Raw genomic sequence first — 27,391 nt, forward strand, 5'->3', positions numbered from 1 at the left:
AATGTGCTGCTCACCTGGAGCAGTCGTGCCCGCTCCACCCTGGACTGCAGTGACACCTGTTCGGCCTGATGCATCTGCCTCCGTTCAGACAGGGCGTCGAGCACACGGCTGTGGAGACGGCAGACACACAGACACGCACATGAAGCCATCGCGACGGACAGATTTGGGGAAAAGCAGCTGCAGAAAGAGAAAGCTATTTTCGGTGGAAGCGCCCTTTATCTCCCGCTCGGCGTTCGTTTCGAGCTCTCAGAGAACAAAAGCTGCGATGACAGACAGATGGTTAAGTGCCCGTCTGTCACCCATCATTATCAGCCTCATTAAAAACCGGCTGAGGCGGCTGCTGTCATACTGTGATTAGCTGGAAAAGGCATGACACGAGAAATGAAGAGTTAAAATGAAACAGGGAGGACGTATTAAAGATGATCATATCTGATCACTGAATGCTTTGACAGATCATGTGTCCATAAAGGCCGCCTGAGCGACAGCATCGAAGTTTCAGGTTTCCAGTCGAGTACGTCTCAAACACTGATCTCTAATCAGCTAGATTTCATGATAAATAAGAACAATTTCTGCAGCCATCCCTCTCTGATGAGCAGGATTCACGAGATGTTTCCTTCAATAACGTTGTTTCTGCCTGAGTTTGACACTAACGCCAGCAGATCTTTGCGTCTGTGTCCTCATCATTTTAGTCTTTTCCTCCTTGCTTCAACAGATTTCCTTTATTTTTTAACATCTTATGCTTTGTTTACACAATCATACAGGATATTATGCATTTATACTGAGTTAAATATAGAAAGAGCGATGGCGTCACACAGCTGTCAGTGGCGTCAGGGCGGGAGTGACACCTCGCTGAGAGGACTCCCTGTACGTCACCGTCATTATCGCCCCGTGTCACCGCCAGCCTCGACATGTGAGAGCGTCACTGACTCCCACGTGAACTCACCGCTGTGACAGCGCGTTCCCGTCCACCCGCTGGGACACTCGCACTGGTAGGGCGCCACGCAACGGCCTCCGTTCAGGCACGGCAGGATGCAGATCGCTGGTGAGACAGAGGACGATAAACAGCCGTCAGCCTCCTCTCACAAAGGGGAGACAAAAAGCTTGTCTTGATGGACATTTCTCCGTCATCGCTCTACCCTCAACCCTCCACCTCTCACTCATTCATCCCTCACTCCTCATCCCCTCATCCCTTCACCCTCTCCTCCCTGTCATCCTTCATCATCTACGCTCTCCTCTATCCATAATTCTCCCGCACTGTCCCACAGGGGGACCACCATCCTGGACTCAGCGCTGCCCAAGACCCCTGTGATTGGCTTAAAGAAATGTAAATGAGCGTTTTCGCCCTGTGCAGACTGATACTGGGCCAAGTGTAGAGCAGCAAGGTCTGACAGTGTGAGACCAAGCGAGCAGGACACAAAATGTCTAGAACCGGTGGGACGGCGTTTTGTTGATGTGCAGCGAATGGACGACAATAGCGTCTCAGATAAAAACAAGCTTTCACTCCATTATCTCTTGACTCTCATTGTGCGCCATTGTCTGCCAAAACCTGCTTACCCAGCTGGTTTGACGCCCGCATGCTGGTGAGCGTTTGGGATCGCGCTCCAAAAAGCAAACGACCTTAAATCAAGGTGACATTTTCTTACCACGTGTGAGTATTTCACTTGTTCCAAGCTTCTAGATATCAGATATCACAACGTCTCACTGGGATTTAATCACTGCTTATTTTGAGTAACGTTTCCCACATTTTACTGCTTTTCTTCCTGTTCTTTGCATGGCCTGAGTGTCCAAAGCGTCCACGTGACGATGAGACACTTACGCTCCTCGCAAAGTCGGCCCATCCAGCCCTCAGGACAGGAGCAAGTGTTGGGCCGCTGACACACACCTCCGTTCTGGCAGTGCAACCAGCACACAGCTGAGGGAGAACACACACACAGAGACAGGCATATCAAAGACACATTTTCATAGTTCACACACGGAGGACAACACATCCGACGGCCTCCAGTGAAATGAGAACAGGAAGCGTTACTCCTCTGCCGCAGCCTCCAGAGCATGTAATGCTGGCGTGCAACCTCATGCACTGGAACAGAGGGAGCATTCACACACTGCCGATTAAATTCCTCAATAGAAACTTATCAAAGACATCAAAAGAAACACCCTGGACGTGTGTGTGTGTGTGTGTGTGTGTGTGTGTGTGTGTGTGTGTGTGTGCGTGCATGCGTGCGTGTAGACAGGACAGCTGTGGAGGAGAGGCCAGCCTGGATCCAGCCCGTGTTTTCATATGTAAAACATGTGAGAGGCCGTTTGAATTTCGTTCTCTCTTTACAGCTCAACTGATTTGATTTTCTCATGTCTGATATTTATGGCCATGAGAGTGAATTTTACACACACTGAACATCTGTTCGCTGCAGATGACATGAATCTGAAGGAGCGCAGTCAGCTGTGCTCGCCGGACAAAAAGAAAATCTCCCGATCAGCTGACAAAAAGTGCCCTTCAACGTGTTTACTGCTTTCTATGATTTTCAAGAATGACATTTGGCACAGTTGCGCTCTTGTATGTGTTGGCTTGTCCTGATTGTGGTATTTCACATTGAGGACAAACTACCAATCTGTCTAAATTTCCACACAACATATCTCCAGGTTGGACTGGATTCTGGTCAAATGAGCCCGCAGCCGGTCGAGAAACGGACAGATGTTCCTCTCTGGTGACGGTTTCCTGACAGCTGTGAGCTGCTGCTGAGGGCCTGACACTGAAAACCAAAAGTATGGACGTGAAATGACGTCAAAACTCTACTGTAGATGCACTAGAAGTATCTTAACATGATGCCACATTGTTTATTTTTGTCCAAATCATCCCAAGGAATAAGAGAAAGCCATCACGGTGTTAGCATGTGGGTCGTTTACTGGGGCTGGATCCAGGCTTCAGAGTGTGAATCACCAGTCAGATGTGAGAACAAGGTGTTTAAAGTGCACAGGAAGATGGTTCAGCAGGAGGGAAGAGGATCTGTGGTTTTTAGTTATCTGCTTAAACCTTTCCCAGCCTTGGGTGTTAATGAGGAAAAGGCAAAAACTACTTTTTTGGCAACTTCATCAAGGCGTTAGAGGCCAAAGAGAGCAGGCAGAGACGTTAATAACCTCCAGAGGAAGCGCTGCTGGGAGCAGAATTTAAAAGCTGAGAAGCGGCGCGGCCGTCATGTGCAAAAAGGGAGAGTCAGGTGAAGCAGGAAGTGCCCCGGGGAGGGGCAGGGCCCCTCCAGTCAAACAGAGGTGTGTTCTCTCTACCTCTGCACGTCGGAGGTGGTGTCCAGGTGCCGTTCTCCAGACACCTGCTCCTTCCAACGCCCTCCATGGCGTAGCCGCCAAAACACGAGTACACCGCCACGTCCCCGAACTGGAACACCGCCCCACGCACCACCCCATTGGCCACGTGGAGGGGGGGGCCACAGGACACCCCTGTACAACAGCCCAGATGGAACGACCCACGAGTTACTCAGGTCTCCTCGGTCTGAGTGAATGTCTGTCTGCTGCCTCAAGTCTTTAAAGGTAAATCAGTGAATGGCAACCAACAGGCGCCTTTACTGAGCTGACGAGCAACTTACTGCTACAGGGAGTGGACAAAATAACAGAAACACCTTACAGCACCGTACAGCAGCTTAATATGTTTTCTTGTGAGGTCTGCCATCGTTTTCCTGTCACATTACATCATCTCAACTTTTTGACACACAGGAAATTTGCTTTGCAACAAAACGAGTTTAGAAATGACTTCAACTTAGTTGGCGTCAACAAGAACTGAGCAATATGAGCTTGGTGTGTTTGTGACACTTCCATATTGCATTGTAAGGTGTTTCTGTTATTTTGTCCACCTTGTTCATCTATATAAAACACTGAAGTCTGTGTCTATTGACTGAAATCAACCTGTGAAGACAGTGAGTTTCATGCTTGAAATGAAAATCCCCCCTGGAGCCCAAACCCAGCTGAAAGGATCACAGCAAACATGCATGAAGGAGAATTAGCAGCATGCAAATACAAACAAGGAGCCACGGCGACGCCAGCGCCATTGTGCTGCGTGATCAGGACGACTGCGTGTAAGAAAGATGAGAGGGTCGCCACACAAAGGTTGCCATAGAAGCTGCAGAGGTGCACGTAATTAATCCAGCAAACAGGACGCCAACACGCCGTTTGATGCAGCCCCGTTTGTTCTGATGAAAGCTCAGCGAGAGGCAGGCGACAACAGAGAGAAAACGGCACTTCAGCCGACGGGCAGATTGAAGCAGCAGGCATGCGAGTGCAGGGACGCACAAACAGGGGAGCGTGCAGAGGGTGACATATCAAATACACACTTTTTTACTTGATTATCTCATGAGTTACGACGAGACTCGTCGGTTTGAGAGCAGAGAACATCCTTTGACTGATTTCCCCAAACAAAACTACATCACATGACCTGCGTCTCCGATCAATGAGAAGCAAGAAACGGATCGATGACGGGATCAATAGTTCGTGCCGCTCGATTGAAAGTGAAGGGTATTTAAGAGTTTAAAAAAGAAACTGACAAACACTAAATATTGTTGTTAATTATCTGAAAGACCTGTGACGAGCACAAATTCACAAGTACAAATTCAAACAATTTTTTAAACTTAAATTGAGAGAAATCAACATAGAAAATACATTAAATGCAATCAATAAAACAATTACTGTATGTACTGCTAGTTATATAACATATGTGCCAATACAGCTAATATCTATCAATATCAGGGGCCAGGCCTTATTACTGAGGCAGTATTTTTATCATTTAGGTCTATAGTTTCAAATGTATTTGAATATATACACTGCTTATTTGCAGCTTTGAATGGGAGAAATATTTGAATTTTGCATCAGAGGATCAAACCTTAATTACTGTAATTATCCAGTTGCCTCTCCTCTGTGGCGTCTCTGCAGACTCTGACATGCAACAGTGACGCTTCAGGACCTTTCACCTACTTTCACACACAGAGCTGATGGGGCTCCAGGTCTGGTCTGGCCTGCAGGTGATGGCGCCGCTGCCTTTGACCTGCTGACCTTTGGGGCAGGCGACACGGACCGACTGTCCCACGTGGAACTCCTGCTGGGAGCCGTTCCTGCTGCCGTCCTCCCTCCAGCCCGGAGGAGCCGGGCAGGACTTGGCTGCGAGGAGCAGAAACCACAGATTGATTTTAATTAAGGCAGTTTGTTCCAGTGAACTCGTGTTACAGTCGGCTAAAAGCGAAGAGCAGCTCTGACTCATTTGTTGTGAAACAAGATGATGGAACTCAGTGATGTTGCAAAGGATTGTGAGAGCGCTGTGTGCTCATGTGGAAACAGTGATCATGTTGACAAGCTGGACAGAAAGCCAAACACAACAGGAAGCCAGACGAGCTCAGCCTGTGTGCGTGCAGGCTTTCTCACCTTGGCAGGTGGGGAAAGTGGAGCTCCAGGAGTTGCCCCCGATACACACCACCAGAGGATCTCCCACCAGGCTGTAGCCTTTATCACACTGGAACTCCACGGCGCGCCCTGTGTTCAGGTTGTGTTCCTGCACTTTGCCGTGCAGCATCTGCTTCGGGCTGTCGCAGCCTTTGGCCGCTGACGTCAGAGGAAATATGAGAGAATAAATGACTCAGGAAGAGAGAGAACATGATGGACGCTGAGCATGATCTGGCCAATACCTTCGCACACAGGTGCCGGCAGGCTCCACGTGCCATTGGCCAGACAGATGAGAGTCTTCGGGCCAATCAGCTGCAGGCCGGCATCACACACGTAACTGGCATTGTGGTGGTATGTCTCTCCTGTTGTCTGGATCTGTGCGTATTGTACTGAGGGAGGGGGCCCACAGGACTGTGCTGAGGAGACAACAGACAAGAGTAAACAAAGTGGGAACGTTTGGTGGGGCTGAAGTGTGTCAGTATGGAATGTGTATGTGAGGAATTTTAGGTTACACCCTCTCTGCGTCCATCCCCTGACACTGTGCAAGCTACATTTATGAGACCTACAGCTGGAATCCAGACTGTTGACATCAAAAAGGACGACACGTTTTTCATAAAATGTCCAAAAACCCTTCACATGTAAGCAAACCTACCGACACACACTGGCTGGGTGCCGCTCCACGTTCTGTCCCCCTGGCAGGTCTGGACGGAGTCTCCCTGTGACGGGAGGAACAAAGTGTAAAACTGCAAGAATAGAAGATGACCTGAACACAGCAAAGGTCAGCCGATATCGATCTGAAGCAACAGCAAGGAACGGGATACGATCATTCACTTCAGGCTCAGACGACGAACCTTTTTTACAGAACTGTGACTAACGTGAACACTTTGTCCTCTGTGTGTGTCTTCAGTGTAATAAAAGGCACTTATTGTAGTGAGCTTGACTTCGAGTGGGTATCAGCGATAGAGTGACTCAGCTCCTTCTGTTTGCTCTGTAAATACACACTGCCATTGACTCCTGAAGAGAAATCATGTGACCGTCTGTAATCTGATTGTTAGCCATTAGGTCCCTGTGGACAGTCTGCTGTGTAACAGTGCAGTGCAGGACAGGAGACGCAGCACTCTATTGTAATACAGGACACAAGTGGCCCAGTCTGACGTTCTGGGCGCTGTCACACACAAATTACATCTTTTAGGAGTTCAGCAAACTTGGAAAATCGTGACACAAGGTTAAACTTACAGCAAGGCAAGAATGTTTCCTGTGATCCACAATTTGAATTTGGTTTTGCATCGCCGCCGTGCTTTTGCTTGTCTTTTTCATGCTGATCTGCCCGTGCATGTTTTCAGGTGAGTCATCAACCCGTGATTTGCTATCTGCCAAGCTAATAAACTCTGATAAAGGAAGCGTGGCCTGATGAGCAGTACCTTCATGCTGAAGCCTGGCAGGCACGAGTACATGACTAGGTCTCCATAGTTGTAGCTGTCCCCCTCAGTGACACCGTAAAGAAGAGGAGGGGGTTTCTGGCAAACCACCAGCTCACAGGAAACCAAGGAGACGCTTGGCGCCCAGCTTCCACCCAGCTTAGGACAGAATACCACAAAGAGGGCAAGAAGATGACATAAAATAATGTCTATTTTTCAGATCACAGTGATAATGAACAATACTTTAAATGCTATATTCAAACAATCTGTAACAGCAAACATTTCACATCTGCACTACAACAGAAGCTCTGTTATTGTCTCAAAGAATGTTTTGTTAATCGTTATTCAACCAGGTAGCCACATTAAGTTTAAGAATTTACGAGACTTGGGCAAATCATTGACCAACATCGTTCCTACCTGACACTCAGCGAGTGCTGACCCATGCAGGTAGAGACCAGGAGGGCAGGAGAGGGTGATGGTGCCTCCAATAGGAGTGAGCTCCTTCCCAGTGATTACCACATGGGGGTTGGAGAAGTTGGTGGGTAGCAGGCAGGGGGTGGGGCGGCACCGAATGCTGTGTTTGGACCAGGTGCCGTCACTCTGGCAGGAGAGAGAGGCCGTCTGTGTGGCTAATTTGTACCCATCGTCACACCTGGAGAGCGAGAGGGAAATGCAAAAAGCAGAAAATGAGAAAAACAGATTCAGTAAAGCACAGGAAATGTGGTGGCTAACGTCCATCAGAAATGGCAGAAAAACAGCACTTTAACTCAAATGACAGTGATATTTACAGTATTTACCTGTATGTGACTTGGTTTGGGAAGGTGAAGGTGTCTCCCTCCACCTGAGCGTGGGCTACAGCGGGAGGTTTACCACAGCTCACAGGCTCACAGCTGATCCTGGGTTCCCCCCACCTGCCGTCTCTTCCACAGGAGAGGTGTGGATACCCCTTTGGCTGGTAGCCGGGCCGACACCTGTATATGACGGTGTCGGAGAAGGTGGCACTGCCGCCCTGCTGGACAGCATTGGGAACTGTAGGCGGGGCGGCACTGCACCTCCCCCGGCCACACAGAGGCACACCGGGGTTCCACACCCCTCCCTTCTCACACACGGCCTGAGAGGGGCCCAGCAGCTTGTAGCCGTCGTCGCACTGGAAGCGCACTTGATCGCCGCAGGCACGGTCCCGCCCAACAACCACGCCGAATTTCAGCACGGGGAGGGCGCAGACGCAGGGTCGGCACTGAGGCACGGTGCCCACCCAGGAGCCCCGAGCAGAGCACCGCAGGATGGGATCCCCGACGACCTCATAGCCATCGAAGCAGACGTACTCCACCACGTCGTCGTAGTTGAAGCTGGAGCCATTCAGAAAGCCGTGACTGATGTCCTCAGGTGGATCACAGCTGATGATATCACAGTGGGGAGCAGGTTTGTCCCAAAGTCCATCTGACCGACAAATACGTGAGGGATCTCCGTTAACTGCGTATCCCTCGTCACATTCATATTTAACCTTGCTGTTGAAGCCAAACTCTGAGCCCACCACACGTCCATTGGGGATTGGAGTAGGTTTGCCACAACGGGCAGGTACACAGGTAGGAGACTCGTGGCTCCAGGTGCCATCAGCCTGGCAAACACTGGTGGATTTCCCTTGTAAGAGGAAACCAGGCTGACAGCTGAGTTCTATCTCATTATTATAGCTGTACTCCTCTCCTTTGAAGGTAATGTCACCGGGGACTTTAGGAGGACCACAAAATACTGGCTCACAATGAGGCTTCTGCCCAGTCCACTTTCCATTCGCCTGGCAGGCAATAGCATCAAGACCCCTTAGCACAAATCCAGGACTACACTCATAGTGCAGGACCTCAGGATACACGTGAGCATCTCCGTGAGCTGTGCCATTAGCGATAGCGCCCGGGTTGCCACAAGACACAGGCCGACAGACCGGTGCGTCTTTCGTCCACAGTCGACCTGATACACACTGCCTCACAGGCTCCCCCTCCAGCTCATATCCTTCCTCACAAGTATACCTGACCATACTGCCGAGGGAGGTATCAGTCACGTTCACCCAGCCATGCTCTGGACTGGGTGGTGTCTCACACTCTGCCGGGACACAGGACGGGGCCGTACCATTCCAGCCCCCGTCCTCCTGACACACCAACCTGACGGGGCTTGTCAGGTCGTAACCTTTGTGGCAACGGTACTCGATTAACGTCTCGTGAAGGAAGTTCAAGTCTGTGGATGAGGCTAATGTTCCAGTGTCTTTAGAAGCAGCATCAGAGCCTCCAGCCAGCTGTGTCACCCTAACATATTCCCCAAAGTCAATGTGAGGAGGCAGGCCGCAGTCTGAGGGCACACAGATGGGAACAGAACTAGACCAGCCGAACTCCTCACAGGTCAGGTGGTCCTGGCCTACTAGCTGGAAGCCCGGGAAGCAGCTGTAGAAAATGGTGACACCGAAATTGTGATCCTGGCCCTCGACAAATCCATTTTCAATGGGTTGGGGTGGGGTGCAAGATATCTGCACACAAGCAGGTGGCTCAATGTCCCACTCCCCACTGGCCAGGCAACTCAGAGTCTCTGGGCCCTGAAGGCGATAACCACGGCGGCAGGAGTAGGTGGCACTGTGGCCAAACTGGAGTTTCGTATAGACTACTTTTCCATTGGTTATCTGTTTAGGGATTGGGCATTCAATTGGGCGGCAAGTAGGTACCCCTCCAATCCAGAGTCCCTTCTCTCCGCAGAGGACAGTAGAGTTGCCTGCTAAATTATATCCAGTCTTACAGCTGTAAAGTGCTTTGCTGAGGTACATCAGACCCTGGACATCAACAATACCGTTAGAAATCTCCACAGGCTGAGGGCATTCAACTGGAATACACTCTGGGTAAGGATGGCTCCACTGCCCGCTGGCTAGACAGGACACGGAGTTTTCTTGTCTTAAAGTAAAGCCCTCCATGCACGTGTAGCTCACCACAGAGCTGAAAGGGAATGGGGGAGAGGATGATGAAGGGCCACCAAATGACACTTCAGGCAGGGGGCCGCAAAACACCTGCTTACACACTGGAAAGGTGTCGTTCCACTCTTGTGAGGCCGTGCAGCGGAGGATCCGGGCCCCCTCCAGGACGTAGCCGTCCTCGCAGGATAATTCCACCGTTCCAGATTCAGAGTCCAGACCTTTCAGGACCAGGTGGTTCTCCTCCAGCGGCGGCTCTGGACACTGCACCGGCGAGCAGCGTGGACGCCTGGTCTTATCCCACCTTCCAAACTTCAGGCAGGTCCAGGTGGCATCCCCAGACAGTTCATAACCCTCATCACAGACATACTGCACTTTTTGGCCCACCTGGAAATCAGACCCTTTGTAGTGTCCATGGACGATGTCAGGAGGAGGGTCACAGGTCAAAAGGACACATGTGGGAGGGTCATTGTTGGACCACTGCCGGTTGGCTTGGCAAACTCGTTCTGGACGACCAACCAGTCTGTATCCTGCGTTACAGGCGTACGTTACCTTGCTGTTGTAGAGGAATCGACCTCTGCCCTGTAGGAGAAGAAACAGACGGATATATTATTAAACATGTTAACTTTAAGGCTCAAAACCTTTGAAAAAATAGTTTTAACAGGTTTGTGTATTAATTCTGGTGTTTGTGGCTAACCTGAATGTATCCATTCTTGAGTGGAGGAGGCGGGGGGCAGGCCACAGGTACACAGGTAGGCAGAACTCCCCCCCACTCTCCATTAGCCTTGCAGGTCCTCCTCTTCTCCCCTCGGATCAGGAAGCCTTTGTCGCAGCTGTACGCCACCACTGCCCCAAAACTGTAGTTTGATCCACTCACATAGCCCCGATCAATGCTCTCAGGCCTGGAGCACCTCACCGGCACGCAGCCGATATCATACGGCGAAGGTTCCCACTCCCCACCCATCAGACATCTCAGTGTGGCGGTGGTGTTGAGCATGAATCCCTCCTCACATTTATAGCTCACTTCGGTGTTGCTGGCGTATTTGGGTTTGTTGACCGAATCAAAAATTGCATGGGGTAGTTCAGGCGGACGTAGGCAGAAGTTTGCGATGCAGCGAGGGGCCTCCATGCCATCGGGGGGCGCCCACACACCCTGAGCATTACACACCATCTTAGAGTTGTTGCCAGCAGTGTACCCGTCAGTGCAGTAGTAGTTGGCAGTGTCTCCGAACAGCTGGTGGCTCTCGTAGGGCTCGGCATGGTCGATGGCGGGCGGGGGGCCACAGGAGCGGGGGACGCACTGGGCTGAGCTGTCACTCCATTGGCCATTTGACAGACATTCTCTGGTCTCTGAGCCAATCAGAGTGTAGCTGTGAAGGAGACATAAAAGACATTAGCAACAGGTAAATCAGAATGCTAACATTTTCCTGCAGCAAATGTAAAAACAGTCGATGTTAATGACAGCTGTATCCTAATTGACGGCAATCAAAAATAAAAACTTTGCCCTCTAGACTCACTGTGACACAATGCTGATCTGACAAAGTATTGATCATGTACAGATCTTCACCAGGTCAAACTGGTTGAATCACCAACATCCGAGGAGCTTGTTGTCACCTAGTTGCTTTTTTTTCCCTTTTTCTTATTGTTATATTTGGGGAAATTCTTTAACATAACACACATATATTTGCGATATTTTGCTGTGATTAATGGCCGCATCGTGTCATATCTCCTTAGTTTCAGCATGTTTCAGATTCAGTTGACAAAACAGCATCACAACTGAGGAGACTTCAACCACATTTACCCTTCTTTGCAGACATAGTGCACCTTGTTTCCCAGTTCAAAGTTCTCTCCTACGGTCACGGCGTCTTTCAGGGCGGGAGGCTCGCTGCACAGGACATTGACACAGCGGGGGACGGGCCTGCTCCACTCCCCTGTCGCTTCACAAACCACCTCCATGGAGCCCTGTGGTCTTCGCACCAACACATGACTTAGTTTACACACTCACACAGAGTTAACCGAGTCTATAAGCTTAAATTATTTTAACTAACGCCTCAAATAAACAGGATTTATCTGACTGTGTATCATCTTGGACTGGCAAATTTTACTGTTACTGTCATAAAAACTTGCAATAAAAAATAAAGCAATACCTGTATCCCTCAACACAGGTATATGTAACAGTAGACTGGTATGTGTTTGTTTTGAGGGTGTAGTCGGCGTTTGGAACATTTGGAAGCCCCCCGCAGGTCACTGGGTGACAGACAGGTGGCGTCCCGCTCCAGGTCAGACTAGCGAGACACTGGAAGTCATAGGGGATCGTCGGCAGGAATCCCGTCATACAGCTGAGGTGAATGAAAGCAGATACAGACGCTGCTCAGAAACTCAAAGCCTGCAATGCTTTATTTCCTATAGTCGTCATGACAACATGGTGTTGCAGGGGATGCAAATGATACCTGAAAGTCACCTTGCTTCCATAGGTGAAGTTGTTCCCCGTCATCATGGAGTTCTTTGGAACAGTTGGCGTCGGGCAGGAGAGAGCTAGAGCGCAACGTCACAGAGATCGTTAGTAGCTGCACAACATAAAATGACAGAGGTACTGAACTTCCATGAATACGGGGGACTCATAAGAGACAAACTGAAAACAAAAAGACTGAAATCAAAAGCAGAGGGTGAGATATCCTGACACTCTTAAAAGCCAAAACAAACTTCTGTTATTGCTGCCTGTTAGAAGCAAAAACAAACTAAATTAAAAGCGGTTTGATTGTGGCGGCAGACCTCAGGCATTTGCTCTATGTATTTCAGGTGGCCTATATATTTGGTGGTCACTTTTAACTGTAATCACCTTGCTCTCAGCATGATGGCTGACAGCCAACTTGGACTGACTGTAACAGATCAGCACAGTCTGCAGGCGCTGAGTAAGTTAGTTCCCCTTTTCACTCGGAGGAAGAATGTGGCTCAGAGCCAACAGAGGTGCTGCAGTGGTCAGGCCTTTCAGCTGCTGCGCAGTGGAAGACAAAAAGACAGCTGCATATATAATCACCCCCTCACAGCAATGTGGCTCGGGCACATTGCATAATGTGTGTTTGTGAAAAGCATATGTGTGTGTGTGTGTGTCCGTACTATTTTCTGATGTGTGTGTATGCATACACAGAATCTCTGTGTGCTCTTGTGTGCGTCTCCTGAAGCATTCAAGGACTTCTGCTATCTGCATAATAATAAGAGACTGTGATTGCATTTGTGTAGTTTCATGGGTGTGTTACTCAGATCCTAATGGCTCCAACAGCTGAATGCTTTGATGAGGAAACTCCTTCATCATATTGAATAAAGAGCAGATTCATCACTGCAATTATAAGGAATCTTTTTCTACTGAGGTTGTCCACTGAGCTGCGAATGTGTCAATGTACATTCATCTCTTATTGTAGCTTGACATGATGAAAACGCCGTGGTGGAACATATGAAACACTGATTATACAAAGTACGAGTGTTGTGAACGTTGTGGAACATAAAATGTGTCATCTGTTTGTGTCACCATAGACCACACAACGCCTTTCACAAAATTGAAGGGAATTTCGTTTACATGACCAACCAGACGCTGCTACCTGTTTAAAACTATGTGGAAAAAAACAATTGAACACATGACACTGCTACCAATATGCACGCTAATAAGCAGCTGGTTAATGGTGAATATGTATAATGTGTTTCCCCAAAGTTATATCAATAATCATAATTAATAGCAATGGCAATTAAGATACATGTCACCCAGTGCAACACTGATATGTTTCTAATAGTTTTTGGACGACCACGGATCAAAATAATATGTTGTACACTTAGTGGGATAAATTCATTGTCGGTTTGAATCTTTTCATGGGAAAAATATCCAATATCCTTCCCAAAGAAGGAAACTGGTCCCCTCTTGTGGTCAGAGCTCATGGAAATGAAGTTGAAAAGGCAACAGGATGTTTGGTCAGTTGTTCTCACAGGATCTTATAAAAGTGATTAATATGAGATACTTGAATCTGAAACTCAATCACTAGGTAGGAGTCCACCTTCACTGCTACACGCTCCTTGAGAAAGGCCCTTTCACGGCTATGACACTTGAAATGCCTGCAGCACTTAATGTGTAGCACAGCTGCTGCAGTGTGATGGCATGACATGACCACTCAACACTTCACCTCGGCAGTATGGGACTGGATGGTCCCAGCGTCCTGTCTCCAGGCAGTGCAGGCGAGACGAGCCCATCAGCTCGTAGCCGTTCTCGCAGCCGAAAACAACCTCGCTGCCCATCAGAAAGTTGCTGCCGTCTCTATGACCGAAGTCTGGAGCCCCAGGGTTCTCACACTTCACCGGCTCTGTGGGGAACACAAACATAACAAATGGGTTTATCTATGGAGAGATAAAATGGTTCACAGAGTGTCTTTCAGTGCATTGTCTTGTCACCTGTGCAGTTTTTGCCGTCTCCACTGTATGGGGGGGTGCATGTGCAGGTGTAGGAGCCCTCTGTGTTCTGACAGCTAGCATGTCCGTCACAGTCAGATCCCAGAGCACACTCATCCACGTCTGAACACACACACACACAGGCAAATGCACACAAATACATAACACAGATGTTTTGTCACATGTGGATCCTCCAACAAATCACCGATTTTTAAAAAAACAGTGTTATGTGATGAAATACCGAGACATGCTGGTGGATTTCCTGCCCACTTTCCACTGTTGGAGCAGTGCACTTTGGTGTCTCCCAGTAAGTAAAAGCCAGCGTTACACTGATAGACCACAGAGCTGCCGGCTTGGAAATCTGTCCCCTGAAACAAGCCGTTCTCCAGAGGATGAGGAGGCCCACAGGACACTCCTGTAACACACGCACAACACAGCTCACTTCAACAAGCTCTCAAACTACAGCTGTATTATTTTACTGGTATGTCAGATGTACAGCAGAGTCACACCATGTATCCATCTGCTGCGAGAGGAATACATGGAGACTATATTACTTTTTGGCTTTGGAAATGCTTGGCTGAAACATTTCGAATCAGAGAAAGAAAACAGTAGAACTTCTTAGAAATTCTTCTTGTTCTTGTTTTTTTGAGATCGTTCATCAACACAGAGATGTGCTCAGCGGAGTGACAAATATGTCAAATCAGCCAAGACATATGAGATAGATATGAGTCAAATCAGAGAGCAGTTTGTGTGTCTGCCTTACGTTCACAGCTGGGCAGAGGGTGACTCCACTCTCCTTTGTTTTGGCATTGCAGCACTGGCTCCCCCAACAGGTAGTAGCCAGGCTCGCAGGACAGCTGCACCTGGGCGCCGGGGCTCACCTCCACAGTGGAGGCATGCAGGTGGGGCACTGCGTTCTCCAGCTTGGGGCAATCTGGAGGGACCGGGAATGGATTTGGTGTTGGAGACAGAGCCGGTGTGACTTTACACAACATACAAACTGAAAAGCTTTATTCTGAAAAACTGCACTTTAATTAAAGTCACGTATTTGAATTTCAGGGGTATATATGGTTGATATTTGTGACGCTTCTCTTACCAGCACAGAAGATGCTGTTGAGGTTCACTTTGACTCGGCCCACCACCCCAGTGAGGAAGTCTGGCCAGGCGAGGACGTTCCCCCTGTGTGTCACATGGGAGGCTGGACAGCTGCTGGCCAGGACCTTGATCTACAGTAGAGAGGAGGACTGTATGACTACACAGGATGACTAAAGACTACATGGGTTCAAATCGTCCAGAGCAATCCTAAAGAGTACGTTTGGAGCGCTTAAACAGCCAACTGCTCCGTTTACCTGCTGAGGTGTAAGAACACGATCCCAGATGTTGAGTTGGCTGATGGAGCCGACAAAGGACTCGACAGGGTTGAAGCCCTCGCCCCTCTGATCCTGGTCCTGACCTAATACCAGCGCCCCACCACCTACAGGACACGTGTTAATGGTCGGAGATTAGCCAAAACTCCCAGAGAAATCATTCTTCTTCTCATACCTTAACATAAAGGCATGTGAGATCTTACATTCTGTAGATTTGTTCAGAATTCGTTAAGGCAGAAAGAGGTCGAGGATAGCACTACACCTGGGATAGTGGTGCCGACTGACAGGCCTTTGCCTCCGTCTGAGGGCTTCCCATTGATGTAGATTCTCCAGTCGCCATCCCAGCTCCTCCAGGACACCCCGATGTGGTACCACAGACCCGTGTTGACTGCAGGACAGTCAGTGATCCGCTCCTTACCATTCACATACAGCACCCACCTGCGGGGAGAAGGAACAACGGTCAGCGAGGAATTACTACAGGAGAGAAGAAGCAGAAGAATCATTGCCACTGACCCGTTGTAGTCTATGAGGAGGAAAGCATTGTCACTGCCCTCCACAGCGTAGGACACAGGCGTGCCGTAATTGGTGGTGTCCGATGACCTCATCCAAAAGGTGGAGGTGATCTCTGTCAGCGCCGGCATCACTCCATCCATCATAACATAACCATGGATACCAGACACCTCAAAGTCCAGGTTGAAGGCTGAGGACATCTCTGGCAGGACAGAAAAGCATTCACATGTATAGAGTGAATAAAATCATTTCTTTAAATTAAATGACTGCTGTTACGGTTAAATCTTCCTCGACATGATTGGTCTTGTCCCTCTTTAATCACATATAATTTAGACAGCTGAACGACTGTGGTTCCAAACCTCGAGGCTGAGACCTCACAAGCGGTTATAAGATACTTTTGTGGGATCCTGATATGTCTGACAGGAACATTTAATCATGCAGAACGTTCATCTCATCTTTGCTTATGTTTCTGTGTGGCTAAACGGATGGTTCAATCACCACCAGCTCACATGCAACTTGTGACAAGAGGTAGAAGCTGCTTTAAAAGGGCCACATGCAGGAAAATATTCTTGCAATTTTTGCAAAGAAACTTCTAAGAGAGCATTTTTTTTTAATGTGACCACGGCTACAAATCTATTGCAGGACACCTATAGGAGCATTAGCTCATGTGTTTTAGTCACATTGTAAGCGTGTTTAATTCAAAAAATTAGTAACATAAAACCAATAATGTCTGCCACACATGCAAAGCATTTACATCTCTCCCTTCCCTCCTCCAGAGCTGCCATGGTGATGTGTCATCTGTCCTATAGTACCTGTCTCACACCTGGTTCCGTTGAACCCAGGGAGGCAGCGGCAGGTGTAGGAGCCCAGACCGTCCAGGCAGCTGGCCCCATTCACGCAGGGGTTAGGGTCGCACTCATCCACGTCCACCTCACACAGGTGGCCACGGTAGCCCTCCACACACTGACACCTGAAGGAGGGAAGGAGGACACGGGACAAAATCACTTACAGGTGCACACTCCTGCTCATGATGCACAGCTGGAAATAAACTCCTTCTTTGAGGAGATGACAGTTTACATATTCACCTGAAATTGTATTTGTATTCAAAGCAACCAGTTCAGCGAGTACAGTTTACATTACAACGCATGTAACAAGGACTAAAAGGTTGCTATAAAAAGCAAAGAGCTGCTTCTTCCCATCAATTACTACCTGAAATTGTTAACAGCGTCCAGACACGAGCCTCCATTAAGGCAGGGGGCGCTGTAACATTCGTCGATGTTGACCTCGCAGCGATCCCCTGAGAAGCCAGCGGCGCAATTACACGTGTAGCCGCCCGTCAGGTCCTCACACACGCCTCCGTTCAGACAGGGGTTGGAGAGGCACTCGTTTATTTCCAGCTCACAGCGAGATCCTGCGGGAATGAGAAAAGACAAGGAGTAAAACGGCTGCATTTTCGAAGCCATAACTCTTCTTCTACACCATGGTGTATAATTATATGTGTGTATAGTATATACTCTATACAGACTGCTTTCAATAATAGCAGACATTACAGACTATCTGTCTATCTGATGTTATGCAATCCGTTTGACTGCTGGCGAAATCAACTGATGTCTACTATGGAAATGTAACCCAGCCCTGTCATCTAACCTGTGAAGCCGCCGGCACAACTGCAGGTGAACCTGTTGACCTCGTCCACACACACGCCTTCATTCAGACAGGGGGAGGAGACACACTCGTTCACCTCCGCCTCACACAGAGACCCTGAGACAAACGGGAAAGAGTTAGAAGCACAGAGGGGAGATACAGCACAGTGTGTGATTAGGGTTTGTGAGTGATCTCAAATACTGCTGGCTGAAATAGAAATTGGAGAGATGTCAAGCAGAAACAGCAGGAGCTCTTTGCATGTGGAAAGTTCAGATCCGACATGAGTGATGTGACATCTGCTGATGGAGGACAAATGCCTGGTTTAGTCAACAGCCTGCGAGTCAAATCCCTAAACCTCCATCATTTACACATTAAAACTTCAAGATCTTTGTGTGCATCTTCAATTATTTCCTCTATGGTCTCTCACCTAAAAATCCAGGCTTGCACTGGCACTGGAAGTCCCCCATACCGTCCTTACACAGGCCTCCATTCTGGCAGGGCGCAGAGTCACACTCATCTATGTCAATCTCACACTTGGCACCTGAGAGAGAGAATACAGTCACATGGTATGATCAACATACAAACCACTGATGATCTTATCAATGCTTAAAAGTCCCCCTTGTTTATTAAAGTTGTTATTACATGTATGCTATTTAAGTCTCTGGCTGGTGATTTACCTGTGAACCCAGGCATGCAGGTGCAGACGTATCCTGCCCCGACCTCCTCACACGTGCCTTTATTCTGACAGGGATTCAGGAAGCACTCGTGGAAAACCTGCAGGAACAGCCAATCAGATCACACTGGGGCAGTAAAGTTTTCAACAAAAACTCTGTCCAGTGAGTCCTTCAGTTGATGTTAATAGGTGCCCTGTGTTGGATCTGGACATAATGCAAATAATCAGAGATAAGCTAAAGCTAACCTGGCTGCTTGCCTGGTAGTCTTCAATGACCTCCACCTCTGGAGCTGCAGTCACACTCTCTTCTTTGGGAAGAAAACTGGAGCCGAAACCTGACAATGACACCCAGAGAAAATACCAGCAATGCAAGCAAAGACAAGTCGGAAAAACACGGCAAGGATCTTTCCCCTTGCCACCAGACCCGCAGACGGTTGTGATGTGCCTGAACAAAAGCCTGTATTCTTACTGAAAGCTGGCAGCATGTCCTAACCACTGTTCGTTCCCACACTTCAGGCATGCAGTGTTATTCATTTCCATTCGGCAGCAGAGCAATAAAAGCCATATTATTTCCATTTCCCCCCTGATCCCGTGCAGTAATTCCTTTTCCAATTGGATTGAGCTGTCACAACACAGATCAGTCGCCACACAACTGGAGCGACGGCAGCCAGTTTAGAGACTGTAGAAAAGCTGTCACACAGAGCGCCTGACACTGAACAGCTCCTTACAGTTCGCTCTCTGCGGACTTCACTTGGCACGCCTTGTAGAAATTTAACATAAGTCATCTTACATGCCAGCTCAACACGGCACAGCGGTGTTAAAAGACAACTCTGCTGTGTGAAAATCTGCCAAACTCTGCATTTATCTGTGCACAACAGAGCTTTTTATATGTCTGAATAATGTGTTTTGTTCCAGTAAAGCTGGATACACAAATAGATGTTCAACATTCTAGGTTTGGGGTTTTTTTTCTGGTTGAGGACACTTACTGGAGCAGTGCTGTATGGTGGTTGCCCCTGTAACGGTGGTGGTTCCATAGAAGGGACAGGAGAGGCAGTAGGAGCGGCCATGTTCAGGCTGGTAGTAGTCTCTGGGACAAGGGTAACAGGGAACCAGACCAGTACGGGAGAAATGACCCGCCGAACAGGGGACTGCAGGAGCGGAGACCGGAGATGATGAGAGGAAAAAAGAAAGAAATGGAGGATTAAAATGGAGCAGGTGAAGAGCCAGAATGTCCCAGAATTGCTTTTTAAAACAGTGGCATTTGCTGGTTGAAAAGTGGAACAGCTGGGAGCTCCACACTGTTAAAGGTTATGGCTTTTTTTTTGTATTTCAACTGGGAGACTGAGGTAGCAAAAATGTTCAGTTTCCAGATATATCATCCAACATTAAAGGGCAACTGTATGAAATTTCCAAGTAGGAATTTCTGCACATGAATGCCAAATACTAACAGACACGTTTCCTTTGTTGGAATCATATTTGTTTTTGTTACCTAGCTAGGTAAGACATTAAGCGAGCACATTGCACACTGTCAAACTGCATCACCTCCGCACTCCGTCTCATCCACCGCTCCTCTGGTGACAGTCGAGGTCTCGTCGGGGCAGACGAGACACTCCCTGGCGCCAAAACCAGGCTGGAAGTGACCCAGCGGGCATGACTCACAGATCTCCAACCCATTCAGAGAGTGACTACCAGGCTTACACTGCCCTGCAAACACAGGCACATCACCACATCCTGAACAACATTCAGACACGGGCAGAACAGGGCTGAGGGCTGACTGTGTGACGCGTCTTACCTTTGCACTCGGTGATGCTGCGAGAGTGCAGATAGGCTGTGGAGGTTCCCTCAGGGCAGGACTTGCACTCCAGCTGACCCTCCTGGTCCTGGTAGGAGCCCAGCCAGCAGCTCGCACACTCGTGATGTTCCAGAGAGAAGTAGGTTCCCACCGGACATTGGACTGCAAGAGCACACGCAATTAGTGATTTACTGCTAAACATAAAACTTTTATAGCAGTATTAAATATTCTTAAAATCCACTAAATTTTCATGTATTTTATACTGTATTATTGTGCTCCTTTCAACCCACTCACCACACATCCTGCCTTTGAGCATTGAGCCCGGCCTGCAGGACAGGAAGGCCTTCTTGCTCTCCAGAGATTTGGGGTCAGCTACAATCATCTCTGAGGACACGTGGAAGCTGGACAGCGGCTGCTTGGCCAGCGTTCGCTTCAGACGATTGGTCAGTTGCTCCAGCGTCCGCAGGAGTCTCTTCTGATTGGCCACCTCTATTGAGTCGTTCCTCGATAGGGGCAGAGGGACGCTTGCTGGGAGAATGGACAAAGTTTAAAGCACTGATAACTAACAACTGATGGCATTAAATATAAAAAAGTGGTATAGAACAGGTATAAAACACACAACACGCTCAGTCATTATGTCGACCAGCGCTGCAAAGGTCAATAATCAAATTAATATACCTGTGATGTTAAAAAAGATCTGGATCTTTTGGTCTCTGGTGGGTCCTGTGATTTTTCTGTGCCTCTTGGTGCGCTGGTGGGGTTGCACGCCGCTGTCCTGCTGCCGCCTGGCGAGCTGCCGAGTGCCCGTGGCAAAGCCCGACTCAAAGTAGGCATAGTCCTGTGCGCCCTGAGGACCCCAGTTGTTGCTCCAACCCCCTGGTACTGAGGCAGAGGGAAGAACAAAGAGCTTTTATAAGATACGTCACTTAAAATACAGGCGGGATGTTTAGCAGGGTGTGTTCTGTATCCTACCAATAGAAAATCCGTTCTCATAGTCGTAGTTGTACTCTATACAGTGACCCGCTGACATCACCTCCAGCTTGCAGGTGACATCATCACTGCTGCAAATGTTGGGAAGCTGTGGAGAAGAAAACAAGCAGCACGTGTTTGAGAGCTGATTTACAGCAAATCAGTGTGTATGTGTGTATATACAGTATACAAATCCTCACCATGCCTCCCAGTTTGGTGTTGAACTCCCCAGTGAACGTCTTGACCATGTCCACATCGTCACAGCGAGACGCTTTGAACAGCATCTCAAAGGGCTTGAAACCGTTGTTTGCTATACGGTTCTCTGAGAGGGACAGCAAGTGGTTTATAAGGAGGAATTTGGATGTGTTTTATTGTGAGGCACAGCTAGCCAAAACCTAAGAAATCTAAAAAATGGGCCTGCAGTGATGAGACATACCTGTGTGCACATGATAAGCAGTACTACAGAGTACACCACAGGCACCTAAATATTTAAAAAAGAAGTAACAGAACACCTTTGCTGCCATTACCTGAGCAGTCGGGTCTGTCTGGAGAGTACGGTGGCTCCCACACACCGTTGTAGGCGCAGAAGTAGCTGTTCACTGCATCTTGAGTGAAGCTGTAGCCGTCTTTACAATGAAGAGTACAGTTAACGCCCTCCTCTTCCTCAGAGCAGAGGAACTCTCCGTTCACTGGGGCGTACGGCTGGTCGCAGGTCGTCCCTGAGCACACACGGTATATAACAATAGGTCAATTAGGTCGTAAAATATTTATACAAATGACACCAAAAAAAAATCTGTGAATTTATGCAAGACTTGATAAAAGCCATTCAAAGAGCCGTCATGTCTGTCCATACCTTGCACAGTGATGGTGAGGTTGCAGGTGCGGCTGTTTCCTGCTGCATCAGTAGCCGTGTACTGGACCAGAGTCTCTCCTACTGGGAACCGAGAGCCTGGGCTGTGGCTACTGGTCACTGTGAGGCGACCGCCTGAGAGAGACACACGTTACAGAAGTGTTGGTGACAGACACACAGTGCATATGACACATTTTAACTGTCATCAGTCACCAGCATCACTCTAATGACAATGGCCAAACCTCGGCAGACACTGATACTGTCCAGTTATGACAAATGTATGAAAATAATGAGGAAGTTTTCACTAATATTTGCTTTGAGAAGAACGTTATTTGACGTTAGGAACTTTTTCTGGAGTCAGAAGCTGTTCCTCCAGTCATCCTGCAGAGGGCAGCCTTGGCCTTAGTCCATTTTCCAGGATGACTCACTCTTAGTAAGCCATAGGAGTTATGTTAAACAGTGATATGTTGACACGGGAATGGTGTGTCTGGGCATCACACGGCAGCAGAAAAATCCCGCTCTTGGGATCGAAGAGGGAAAAATGCGATAGTCTGCTTGGCGTGAGAAAAAAACTGCATGTGAAGTGAGTGATGGGTAGAAGCTTGGGAGAGGCAGCGGTGATGAGGAGTGTGTGTGTGAGTGTGTGTGTGTGTGCGTGCGTGCACATAGGAAACTGTATCTGCAGAGACAAGATTGAAAAAGGTGGAAAAGAGAATGATTGACCTTTCATTTCACTCCAATCCACCTTCTCCATTAACAGTCGCTCTAACGGGGCTGACACATGTCTGGCCTGCTGGAGTCTGGTGTCTCCCGTTATATATAGCCTGTGTGTGTGTGTGTTTGTGCGTGTGTTTATGTGTGCGTCTGCTGAGTCGTGACTATATATAGTGCTGGCATCAGGGTGTGGGCCTGGAAAAACAAAACACTGACGTCGAAGCAGCGCTGGGCTGACGTCGTGCGGCCCGAAGCAGCCGCAGCGGCCTGTTATTACAGCGTGTGTGTGTATGTGTGTGTGTGTTTGATGGGGGTGCACCTCTGCAGCCAGGTGGGGAATGGGCACGCTGGGTGTTGGCAGTGAGGCCTGTGTTTGTGTGAGCCTCCATGCCTGCCTACGTTTGTGTACACACACAAATACATATCTGAGCCGCGTTAGGATTATTTATATGTGTGTGTATGAAGCCAGAGCCAATGAATTACATGGGCCCAGCTGTGGGCTGGAACCCTGCAGAAGTCTGGTTTGCTGTCTGTCACCACTGCTGTTTGGGTGCAGCTAGAGTGCCAGGAGAAAGCCAGCCAGCTCTACGATATTTAGTCTGTTTGGCAGAGGGGCCTTGATGCGCTCTTTTATAGCATGATCAGTCTGAACTGTTAAGCATCAACGTGCTGAGCGACGACAGACACCAACAGGTCGTATATCAAATCCTCCCAACAGCCACTATGTGCCTTGTGACCTCTTGAACTGGCCTGCAACAGCACAATAATGTGGTCCAGACTGATTTTCTTTTAGATGGAGCTGCAATAAAAGACTTGGTGAGAGGACATTGTGTTTATGGATTAACACTTGAGAGATTTAGTAAACGAATGTGTTAGAAATCAAAAACAAGACGATGTGATAATTTTAACAGATCTGTGGAGGAGTACCCCAACAAAACCACTGTAATAAATCTAATAAATGTGCAGTGGAAGGAGGCTGTTTCGGGAGTGTCTGGATAATAGTTTACCTTGACATCAACATATCATGAGACATGATGCATTTCTGTATATTACAACCCAGATTCAAAAAAGCAGAGTAGGACATATGAGGACTTTCACTTTTGATACTTCAGTATATATTGCTGCTGATACTTCTGTACAGTAATGTTGAATGCAGTACTTTTAGTTGTAATTCACTGCAGCTTTGCTATGGTGCTATTAGCCGAGGCTCCACTGGGCCAACTTGGAACCGGACGAGTATTTTTCCTGTGGGTGTACTGCTGGAGTGTCAGCTTTGCTGAGACAGTGATTAATACCCCGATCTGTTGCGCGCTGCCGTTACTCTGATTAAACACAAGTTGTGCTTTGACACGTGATTCAGAAACATTTAACTCACTTATGAGTCGAGTCCTGTGCGCGCTCACATAATTATACAAATGACTGTGTGAAAAACGGACGTGAGTGAGCACGAATTCTCACAAAAGAGCATTTTTTTTATTGGAAAAACACCTGCTTCTCTCTGCTGCCTCCATCTGTTTTAACATTAATGAGATTAACAGACACTGCAACAGCTTCATCTGCCCACAAGTCCTATTCTCTCTCTCTATCACTCCCTTAAATGCAGACACACAAATGACACATTCATGCGCACAACTACAATCCATCCTCTCACCACTGCACCATATGTCCAGTGTCTGTCACCGTTACTCACTCACACACACACACACACACACACACACACACACACACACACACACACACACACACACACACACACACACACACACACACACACACACACACACACACACACACAAAGGTCCTATCCTGATCCCCTTTTTCCAGTCGACCAACGGAAAAGATCCTGTTTAACCATCATCAGTGGAGGAAGAGGGTGGGGCCGAGTGGAACAGAGGAGCAAAAGAATAAACCATCGACTGCGCTGCCGTCTGAGAACGGCGACCAGACATACCTGAGTTGTCGGAAAACTGTGGCACCTCCCAAACGGCCGCCGTCTCCGTGTCTGTGGCCTGGACCGTGGGCGGCGACCTGCACCTGTCAATCACCGGGGGCTCCGTATCTAGAAAGGGACATAAGGTTAATAACGGTAGGTGTAATGCCTCATGATCAGGCAGAGAACACACAATGAAAGCAGCACATTTGGGAACATTAAACATATCGATGGCAGCTTTGAGTTTTAGTCAGACTGGGATGGATTATAGCGATGTTAAGGAAACAGTCGGGAGCAGAGTGCTGCGCTGGGATCTGACTTTTTCGACGCAGCAGTACAGAGTGTCAGAGGGCACAAGTTAAACACATGTCTCTAATAAAAAACCACAACGTTCCACCACCATAATAACATATGGAAATGTTCACGGCTACCATGCTCGAGGTTTTCCCCCCTGACTGCTGTGATTATCAAGCGGCTGACATGGGACACCCCTGTTTTTCACTCGCTGCACTAACCCTGTTTGGCATCTGCTGGAGGGGGGGGGCAGACTCCTCATTTAAATCGCAGTTTTACACTGAATGACAGAAAGAAGCTGCAGCACAGAGGTGGGCAGGCGGTTGCATCTGCACTGAAGGTGAGCTGAAGGCTGACTTCTGTGCCGTGCATGTAAAAATAAAATGTTGGCTCACACTGCAGCTGATTTTAAGCGTTTTAGACAGAGCGCGTGTGAATAATATCATATTGATTTGCTTTCAAATCGCTCTCACGTTCAGCTGATGATTGCTCATTCAGTGATTTTTAAGACTGATCACATGTTGCTAATTGTCGTCAATTTGCATCTGCGTTTGTTTGGAACGATTCTTTCCTTGATTTGTCCGGTTTGGTGCAGCACCTGCTGAGGATTTCCTCCGAATGTGTCAGGCTTTTTCTTTTAATCAGTTCTGATGTGGACCACAGGGCAGATACTGCGGTCGGATCAGCAATTTTACATGCGATCTGCATTTGAACGCTTAAATGGGAATTTGTCAGAGCTGCCATTGGAGCACATCAGGGATCTGAAACACATTTCATATGTATACAAATCAGCCCTGCTTTGTGTACTGGAGCCAGCATTAGCAGGGAGAAGAAGGAAGAAGACAAACAAGAGGCAGAAAGCCAACAAGCTGATGTCACTGTCATTAGGAGACGCCTTGCCTCATCAGATCAGACGTCTTCATGTCGTCTGTAATGTCTTTCAAGCCAGTATGTGTATAATTTGATGTGAGCACAGCTTCTGAGACAATCCCAAACTGGCGACATCACCACTCAGGGAATACCACCACCAGGGTGCGCCAATGTCTGAATTTTTCTAATTCTATAGATATTTTTGCCTTTATATCTATTGAATTGTAGAAAAGATATGACCAGTAATCAGAAACAGTTCTCTCAGCTCTTCCTCTCTCAGTGAAATGAGCCACGAGAGGCCACATGCAGCATCCATTGTTTGCTTTCATGCAGTCTCCAAGAGGATGAACTCACCGATGACAGTGACTGTGAAGGAGCAGTTAGCCTGGTTCCCAGAGCGGTCGGTCGCAATGTATGTGATGGTTTCCTTTCCAATGGGGAACAGCTGAGGAGGGGCGTACACTGGCTTCACCTGCACCGCCACCTGGAGGAGGGAGAGACGGTAAAATACTGACTATTAGAAGTAATAGTCCTTATGAGCCCATGTCACAAATTATGTCTGCGGACACCAGAGCGAGTTTTCCTTTACATACTGTTTTGTTTGAAGGACTTTTATGAATCAAAAGACGTAAAAGTATCCAGTATTTAATTGGAAGAGCAGCCAAAATGATAAAAAACTCAAATATTTGAATCATTTGGGACTCATTAACCTAAATCCTTGCATCGCCTCAGAGAGTGAGGAGAGTTAACTGGCGAAAAAAGTGGATTCTCTTGTTCCAGCTTCTGAAACCATATTATTTGCTGATTTTGATCTTGAATATATAATAAAAAATGAAAATCTAATGACAATAATCTATAGTTGCATCCCTTCTACTGTACACTTTTAGCATCCAACCTCTTCTTTCGAGTTGTCGGTGGCAGTCGGGACGTTCCAGCTGACGTTGGCGGTGCCGCGCCGCTCATCCGTCTCTGCGACGATGTTCCTGGGGCACTGGATCCCCGGGGGTACAACATCTGAGGAGACACAGAGAAAAAAAGCTTTAGAGGAAGGAGGCAATCAGACGAGGGACTGGACATTACAAATGTTTTATCTCAATCCAGTTAAAATTTAGATACAGTAAGATTCAAATATCGCAGATGTTCACCCCATCGCATCCTCAGCCTGACCTCAGCCTGCTGCTTGTTTCCACTGAGGAAATAGATGTCTGATGTCATCTGACCCGTGACCCCTTTAATCACACACTCACTATCGGTCATTGCTGAATCAAAGACAGAGTGCACTGCTGTCATTGTTCCAACAAGACCAAATCCCGCTGACGTTACTTGTATACTGTATGCGGTCATAAGTGTCCCTTATCTCTGTCCACCCATTAGCTCAACATCAGGCCACGATGGTGAAGAGCACGGGTTAGAAGAGACAGAAGAACTGATCTGAAAAGAGCTTTTGTAACAGGACTTTCAAGGTGAACCAACATCTTGAATGCAACTGTTAGGATGAAACATTTTTTCCCTTTCAGTCCTGATTGTGTGCAACCAAAATTCCTGTTTT

At 48.0% G+C, this 27,391-nt stretch overlaps 1 protein-coding gene across 1 annotated transcript in view; it reads right to left on the bottom strand.

The window, feature by feature from the left end:
• svep1 (sushi, von Willebrand factor type A, EGF and pentraxin domain containing 1) overlaps positions 1-27,391 on the bottom strand; it is a 78,575-nt gene that overhangs the window by 1,023 nt on the left and 50,161 nt on the right. The window contains exons 8-48 of the mRNA XM_070992735.1: positions 26,738-26,856; positions 26,197-26,326; positions 24,700-24,807; positions 22,038-22,169; positions 21,712-21,903; positions 21,385-21,506; positions 21,188-21,293; positions 20,894-21,097; positions 20,510-20,743; positions 20,216-20,377; positions 19,966-20,127; positions 19,410-19,571; positions 18,670-18,758; positions 18,428-18,524; positions 18,178-18,291; positions 17,754-17,867; positions 17,316-17,517; positions 16,919-17,076; positions 16,110-16,308; positions 15,859-16,034; positions 15,579-15,703; positions 15,326-15,455; positions 14,993-15,163; positions 14,471-14,644; positions 14,233-14,352; positions 13,968-14,144; positions 12,249-12,333; positions 11,946-12,137; positions 11,600-11,767; positions 10,496-11,168; positions 7,652-10,380; positions 7,272-7,506; positions 6,858-7,013; positions 6,089-6,152; positions 5,679-5,852; positions 5,419-5,595; positions 4,975-5,157; positions 3,280-3,450; positions 1,817-1,912; positions 944-1,039; positions 15-108 (exon numbers count right to left, since the gene is read on the bottom strand). Coding sequence (XP_070848836.1) covers positions 15-108; positions 944-1,039; positions 1,817-1,912; positions 3,280-3,450; positions 4,975-5,157; positions 5,419-5,595; positions 5,679-5,852; positions 6,089-6,152; positions 6,858-7,013; positions 7,272-7,506; positions 7,652-10,380; positions 10,496-11,168; positions 11,600-11,767; positions 11,946-12,137; positions 12,249-12,333; positions 13,968-14,144; positions 14,233-14,352; positions 14,471-14,644; positions 14,993-15,163; positions 15,326-15,455; positions 15,579-15,703; positions 15,859-16,034; positions 16,110-16,308; positions 16,919-17,076; positions 17,316-17,517; positions 17,754-17,867; positions 18,178-18,291; positions 18,428-18,524; positions 18,670-18,758; positions 19,410-19,571; positions 19,966-20,127; positions 20,216-20,377; positions 20,510-20,743; positions 20,894-21,097; positions 21,188-21,293; positions 21,385-21,506; positions 21,712-21,903; positions 22,038-22,169; positions 24,700-24,807; positions 26,197-26,326; positions 26,738-26,856 — 9,172 coding nt within the window. The remainder of the gene's footprint in view (positions 1-14; positions 109-943; positions 1,040-1,816; positions 1,913-3,279; positions 3,451-4,974; positions 5,158-5,418; positions 5,596-5,678; positions 5,853-6,088; positions 6,153-6,857; positions 7,014-7,271; positions 7,507-7,651; positions 10,381-10,495; positions 11,169-11,599; positions 11,768-11,945; positions 12,138-12,248; positions 12,334-13,967; positions 14,145-14,232; positions 14,353-14,470; positions 14,645-14,992; positions 15,164-15,325; positions 15,456-15,578; positions 15,704-15,858; positions 16,035-16,109; positions 16,309-16,918; positions 17,077-17,315; positions 17,518-17,753; positions 17,868-18,177; positions 18,292-18,427; positions 18,525-18,669; positions 18,759-19,409; positions 19,572-19,965; positions 20,128-20,215; positions 20,378-20,509; positions 20,744-20,893; positions 21,098-21,187; positions 21,294-21,384; positions 21,507-21,711; positions 21,904-22,037; positions 22,170-24,699; positions 24,808-26,196; positions 26,327-26,737; positions 26,857-27,391) is intronic.

Source organism: Chaetodon trifascialis, chromosome 23, assembly GCF_039877785.1.
Source record: "Chaetodon trifascialis isolate fChaTrf1 chromosome 23, fChaTrf1.hap1, whole genome shotgun sequence".
NCBI classification, from domain to species: domain Eukaryota; kingdom Metazoa; phylum Chordata; class Actinopteri; order Chaetodontiformes; family Chaetodontidae; genus Chaetodon; species Chaetodon trifascialis.